We start from the raw sequence: 7,085 nt of genomic DNA, 5'->3' as shown, positions 1-7,085 counted from the left end.
TCTGTTACCCAAAAATTCTAAGAAATACATAAGCATAGTTTATTTTTATAGTCATTTAAGTTCAAATTTGGACGAAATTACATATTAAAAAACCTGGAATAACTATTTTAGTTATTTTGTTGTGATTGTATAATATTATTTGTGGGTACTTGAAACTTCTAAAGTATACTATTATATATCTATGATAGTACCACGGTTTGTTGTTGATGTATAACGCGTTACCTAATGGATATTGTGATATGATTAATTTGGAATTTATTATTGATACCTATTATAGATCAATTTTTTTTAAATACTATAGATAAGTATACCTATAATAGGTATGTCTAATATCTAGACTGACAAACCGTCTCCGCTCAGAATCGTTTTTCTTATACAGTGATATTATATCATTGAATTCAAATTTAATACTATCCATTATACATTGACCCACTTTTAACCTACTGTAAAGCAGAGCGACATCCACTTACTATCCCTTTCAAGTTATATCAATTGTAAAAAAATATAAAAACTTAATAATATTATGTACGTTTTCTCTATTATTAACTTATTATAAATAGTAGTAAGAATCTGGTTCGTACATTTTCTAATGTTACATGTGTGTAAGTCAGAGGCAACATATCTCTCAACATTTAAAATAAAATTATTACCCATTAATAACTATAATTTATTTCATAAAGGCACAAACTTAATCGGCAACTGATTTTTGTCAAGTGTTTAGACATTATATGTGCATTATTAGTTATACATATGTTTATTTTGTTTGTAGAACAGTCATAAAAAGTTGTGGTTTGGTTAAAGACTTACAAGAATTTCCTAGAGGTGATTTAACTCTTATTGGTGAAGCTGGTGTAACTCTGAGTGGTGGTCAGAAAGCTCGTTTAGCTCTTGCCCGTGCTGTGTATCAGGTAATAACTAATAAGTATACAATAAAATAAACATTTCAAATAACCTACTATTTTTATTCACATTAACTAATTGCCCTAATTATAAAAAAACCATGAGAATAATTATTAATAAATATTGATTATTTATTACAATGTGGTTTGATGTCTCTTAGAAAACATTCATCATATAAGTCTTCTGTATTATTTTCCCTTGAAAAACGGATGATAATATTTTTCTCACTGGATAATTCAATTTAAATTTTTGGCTAACAATTAATATAATTAATTACGCTAATGAGGATTAAGTTTAATCGTCAACTTGATGGGAATGACTCGGTAGGTGCGTGGTTGACATCAAGTATAGTTAGGCCGCATACTTCATGAATACCAACAATTTTTTATTGAATTGATACATTTTAATTATACTACAAAGTATATAATGTCCTATGGAATATTCCCAATTTTATAATTGCCAAATGTGTTTATTGTTTATTGATTGTATGTATAGTATATTATTATATATTATATTTTTATAAAATAATACCACTACTGGTCTAAGGTATTCAGTATACCACTGCTGAAATTGGGCTGAATACTTTAAATAATGTAAAAGACAGATTTTCCTACTTGAATCAATTTTCTCCCATCATTGAACTCCTAAATATATTGAATAACATTTTTTAAGTTGACAATTACTTCTAAAATCAATAAATATATTGTACTGATTTTTTTTCAGAACAAATTTATGTATTTAATGGATGACATTTTTGCTTCAGTAGATATTAATGTTGCTCAACATCTATATAAACATTGTATTAATGGGTTACTTAAAGATAAAACACGTATTATTTGTACCCATAATAGTCAATTTTTACTCTCAGCTGATTGGGTATTAATAATGAATAATGGTACTATTGTAAATCAAGGTCGGCCTTTCGAAGTACTTAATGATTATGATGTAAAAGCTGTGGATGTAAAGTTTGAGGAAGCAAATAGTAACTCATACTTATCTATGGATGATTGGACACCAGTTAAAGAATCAGAAATTAAAAATGATTTGAATGACATAGAAAACCAAGAAGAAGGAGTGGTTAATTCATCTGTTTATAAAAAATATTGGAAATCTGTTGGGAATTTAGTTGTAATACTGCTATTTTTTGCCATGGTTATTATGCAGGTACACACAAATTTAATTTTTATCATATTTTAAATAATACATCATTGAATATACTATGTACAGCAGAGAGCACATGGCTACAACCACGCTCACACCACTACCATAATATCCTCTCCCGGGACCCACTATGTTGGCCAACCCGGTAATGCTATATCCCCTCCGCTGTATTCTCACATGGTACAGATGGGACTTGAGAGGAGGAATACGCAACTATAACCAGTGCTGATCAGTTTTGGTCAATGTGCCATGTGCTGTCTTGTTGAACAGAAATCAATAACATGCACAAAATCAGTTTTTTTGTCATCATTTAGACAATTTTTATTTTTATACATTTTAGGGTACGCGAAATATATCAGATTTATGGTTATCTCACTGGGTGAATGAAATAACATATAAACATTATGGTTAGTAAAAAATTATTAAATGTTGAAAAATATGCGCTTATACTGTGTTTTATTTATAACATACAAACACATAATTATTAATTTAAAGACATTTATATTTATAAATCAAGTAGCTATGTATTGCATTAAAAAAACTGAATCATTAATTTAATTTTTAAATTTTAATTTTTTTCAGGTAATGCTGTTAATGATTTTAAAAGTTTACAAGATGAAAACAGTAAATATTTATATACTTATACAATAATTGGTATGGTAAACTCTGTAGCCACATTTTTTAGAGCCTTTATATTTGCATACGGTGGAATTAAGGCTTGTAAAATAATTCACGACTGCTTGTTGACGTCTATTATGAACGTTTGTATTTATTAATGTTTAATTTCTATATACCTAATTTTTATTTTACATATATTATTAATATTTGTTTTTATTTATCAAACAGGTAAAAACGATATTTTTTGATGTAAATCCTCTTGGCAGAATATTAAATCGATTTTCATCCGACACAAATGTTATTGATGATTCATTACCATTTATTTTAAATATTTTTATAGCCCAATTTTTTCATGTAATTGGTACTCTAGGCTCCATTATATTTGGTGTGCCTTGGGCTATAATTATTGCTGTGATACTTACTCCTGTATATTATAAATTGCAAATACGATACAGAAACTCATCTCGTGAACTTAGACGTATATCAACTGTTGCCCTATCGCCACTTTATAACCACATAAATGAATCATTACAGGGGTTAGCAACAATACGTGCTTTTAGAGCTGTATCCAGGTTAATATTAATTATAGTAAAATTAGTTTATAACAACAAAATATAATCATCAGTTGCTTCATTTTTAATTGATGATTTTGAAATATTTAGATTTGAACGCGAAAATGAAGACAAACTTGAAAACTATTTAAAAGCCGAATTTTCTTCCCACTTAGCATCTTTATGGTTTAATTTCAGATTAAGAATCATTGGAATAACTATTTTATTTTTTATTAGTTTAATTTCTGTATTTATTCATCAATGGAATCTCACTAATGCCGGTTTGTATTAATTATTAAATTATATGGATAAATTAAAATGAAATTTTAGAGTTTCAAGCATTTAACTACCAGAGTTTCTTAAAAAACAAAATACATTTTTAAATATTAATCGATATGGGTTGTGCATAATTATTATTATTTGTTGCTTGTTAATGTTATTAATGATATAACTTATTCTTATCCATAGGATATCTTGGGTTGTCATTGACCTATGCATTAGCATTGACAAATATGCTTGGAGGATTAGTTAGTGCCATTGCATCAACAGAATGCGATATGATTAGTTTAGAACGTGTTCTTGGTTATTCTGAAAACATAGAGAATGAGACTGAAGTTGAAGACACTATTTCACCGCCATTTGCATGGCCAACAAATGGAATCGTACATTTTTCTAATGTTTTTCTTAAATATAGGTAAATTATTAAAATTGAAATATTATTCTTTGGAATAATTTTTATATTTAAATTTTTTAGACATGATGGTCCTATGTCCCTGAATGGGGTTTCATTTGAAACTACTTCCTCAGAAAAGATTGGTGTCATTGGTCGAACAGGAGCTGGAAAAAGTTCATTATTAGCTGCTTTGTGTAAAATGTGTGATATCAGCAGTGGAGCTATTTTTATAGATGCTGTGAACCTTTCCAAAATATCTTCACGACAGATAAGGTAAGATTAAAAAATATTATAATATCTTACAATTTAATTAATACAATGTGCTCTTCTCATTTTTAGAAACCGTATATGTGTAATACCTCAGGATCCGTTTTTGTTTGATGGTACTATTCGTGAAAACATTGATCCGTTTAAAGAGTATATGGATTCAAATATATGGTCTGCATTGCAACGTTGTCATTTAGTTGCAACTGTTAAACGTTTAGGCGGTTTGGGATGTTATTTAGGAGACAATATTAACTTATCTGTAGGTGAAAAACAGTTGTTATGCTTAGTGAGAGCGATATTGAAGAATGCAAAAGTAGTATGTGTGGATGAAGCAACTGCAAACGTAGATGAAATGACTGATCGCAAAATACAAGAAACAATAAGAACTGCATTCAAGCATAGTACTGTTATTACCATTGCTCATAGAATTCGCACGGTTATGGATAGTGATCGGTATGTCAATAATTTATTAAACAAAAAATTAATTAAGATCTATTTCATGATTTATACATATTATATTTTTTGTAGAATATTAGTGATGGACAATGGGAAAGTAATAGAATTTGATTCTCCAAATGTACTTTTAGAGGATAAAAGTTCTTATTTTTATAATTTGGTTCAACAAGAGTTCAAGTAACAACTTGTGATCTCAGTTTCACAATTTTAATGGTGCGAGTTTAAATAAATAATTTAAGTATTTTTGATTACATATTTGTCAATATTTTATGAAATTAATTATTTACTCTGTATATTTGTTATGATTTATATTTTATAACATTTAACTATTCGTTTAATAAGATACTAAGACAACAATATTAGTGAATTTTTTAATGTATTTAATATTTTTAGTGCAGACGTCTGTATTAATATATAAAAAATAATATCATTATCATTATGTAAATATTATATTATTTTTGTTTATTGACTAATCAACTTGTCATATGACAAAATTAAATGTATTAAATTGTTATTGTAGATAAATTTTACTATATGTTACCTATAGGTTTAAAAATTATTATTGTTACAAAATTGAATTCATTTTTGAATATGAAAACTATTTTTTTTTCATCCTAACTAAATGTCTACATTGTATACCAAAAAATAATAAATAATTTGTGAATCAATTAATTTTTTTTGTATACATTAAAATAAGATTCTCAAGATCTCAAGTACTTCAAAACCATACGCTTTTTATTGTGAATATTTGAAATCTTTGAATAAAGATTAAAGTATGAGTTTAGCATATCAGTAGTTTTGTTATAATGACTGATGAGTGATGACGAGCAGTCCTGAAGTCAGGAATTTATTGTTTGAAGGGGGGGGGGATATCGTAATAATTATATAATATTTATAAAAAATACTCATAAATATGTTGTAGTTTTAAATGTTTACAACTACATTAATATACTTACCATTTTGTAAGGGGAGGTAGAACCATTTGGTTTAAAGATCATATTTTTGATTAGAAAAGCATATTTTATATTTTTAGTCCATGTTCTGATAGTTTATCAATTTCATATCAAAAATCATGCATGCACTAAGCACTTATCAGTAAAAGTTTTTCTTGAATCAAAGTCAATAATTATATTGAACTTGAATGAAGATTAATATCTGTGTTGGCTTATTTATTTGGCTGAATTATTGTTTTTAGATTCTCAAGCAGAGCAGAGGAAGTAAAACTGCTTCGAATTTCTTCAACAGTTTCTTGTTCGATTGGAAAGAGTGAATCTAGTTGGTGCATTCGGGAGGTCAAAATTTAAAATGCACAGTAGTTTTCAAAAGCGCAGGTAAAAACAAAATAAAAAGTAAGGAAAAACAATAGGTAATTTTTAATCAAAATCGGTTTTCGACAAAATAAATTTTGGTTTTTGGTAACTCTAAAACAAATTAGCGTAGCTAAGGATTGAAAATGGAAAACTAGATTCCACGTATGTAGGATATTCTGTAACCAATAAATCTAAAAAACTGTTTTTTTTTTAATAGTTTTTTTATGTACAAATTTGGACAAATTTACATACCTAACCAAGAATAACGATTTTAGTTAAATGTTGTAATTTAAAAATATTATTTGTAAGTACTTTATCATAATCGCATCTTTATTATTATATACATAACAAATTAAATGTGTTTTGCATGTATAATTTTATGGTACTTAAAAAAAATATCGCTCAAACTTACTTAAATTACTAAGTTATAGTCAAAAAACTTCAAAATACTCGATTTTCAGAAAAATCGTGTTTTGAGTTTAAAATACTTTTTTTTTTTTTTTTTTATTTATTTGAAGTAATCTACAATCTATACATTTCTTAGTATAATAAGTAGGTTTGATAGGTGAAGTAAGAGTGATGTGAATAATATGATTAGGGAAGATACCCTGCAGTGGTAACACCCTGTATTTTAAAATACTTAAAAGTTAAAATTTACATTTTTTGGAATTTTTTTTTTTGAAATTTTGATATTTTTATGATATATATATCAACGTGTTGGTGAAATCTGAGTTTACCTATCTTACTTATTTTTATATTATTGTTAATAAACCACGTAAAAATTGATTGTAGGTTTATTAACAATAATATAAAAATAAGTAAGATAGGTAAATTCTGATTGCACCAACGCGTTGAACGTAAAAATTCTAACATTTCAATAAAAAAAAGGTGGGTAAGTGGATTTCGCTCTGCTGTACAGTAGGTTACAAGTGGGTCAATGTATAATGGATGGTAGGTATTAAATTTGAATTCAATGATATAATATCATTGTATAAGAAAAACGATTCTGAGCGGAGACGGTATGTCAGTCTAGGTATAAGACATAATATTATATTATAGTCTATAGTATTTAAAAAAAATTGACCTATAATAGGTACCTATAATAAATTCCAAATTAATCATATCATAATATCTATTAGGTACTTATCA

The 7,085-nt window shown here is 27.0% G+C and overlaps 1 protein-coding gene across 2 annotated transcripts in view; it reads left to right on the top strand.

Annotated features, from left to right (window-relative positions):
* Positions 1-5,294, top strand: part of LOC100160176 (multidrug resistance-associated protein 7) — a 23,355-nt gene extending 18,061 nt beyond the window's left edge. For both annotated transcript variants that reach the window (XM_029489810.1, XM_029489811.1), the window contains exons 12-21: positions 770-908; positions 1,624-2,064; positions 2,402-2,468; positions 2,644-2,822; positions 2,908-3,251; positions 3,342-3,511; positions 3,699-3,924; positions 3,985-4,176; positions 4,243-4,623; positions 4,699-5,294. In XM_029489810.1, the coding sequence (XP_029345670.1) occupies positions 770-908; positions 1,624-2,064; positions 2,402-2,468; positions 2,644-2,822; positions 2,908-3,251; positions 3,342-3,511; positions 3,699-3,924; positions 3,985-4,176; positions 4,243-4,623; positions 4,699-4,807 (2,248 nt within the window). In that variant the 3' untranslated portion in view covers positions 4,808-5,294. The remainder of the gene's footprint in view (positions 1-769; positions 909-1,623; positions 2,065-2,401; positions 2,469-2,643; positions 2,823-2,907; positions 3,252-3,341; positions 3,512-3,698; positions 3,925-3,984; positions 4,177-4,242; positions 4,624-4,698) is intronic.
* The last annotated feature ends 1,791 nt before the right edge of the window (positions 5,295-7,085 follow it).

This window comes from Acyrthosiphon pisum, chromosome A2, assembly GCF_005508785.2.
Source record: "Acyrthosiphon pisum isolate AL4f chromosome A2, pea_aphid_22Mar2018_4r6ur, whole genome shotgun sequence".
Taxonomy (NCBI): domain Eukaryota; kingdom Metazoa; phylum Arthropoda; class Insecta; order Hemiptera; family Aphididae; genus Acyrthosiphon; species Acyrthosiphon pisum.
The sequence above is the reverse complement of the archived record's forward strand: the minus strand, read 5'-3'. Positions and strand labels throughout refer to the sequence as shown.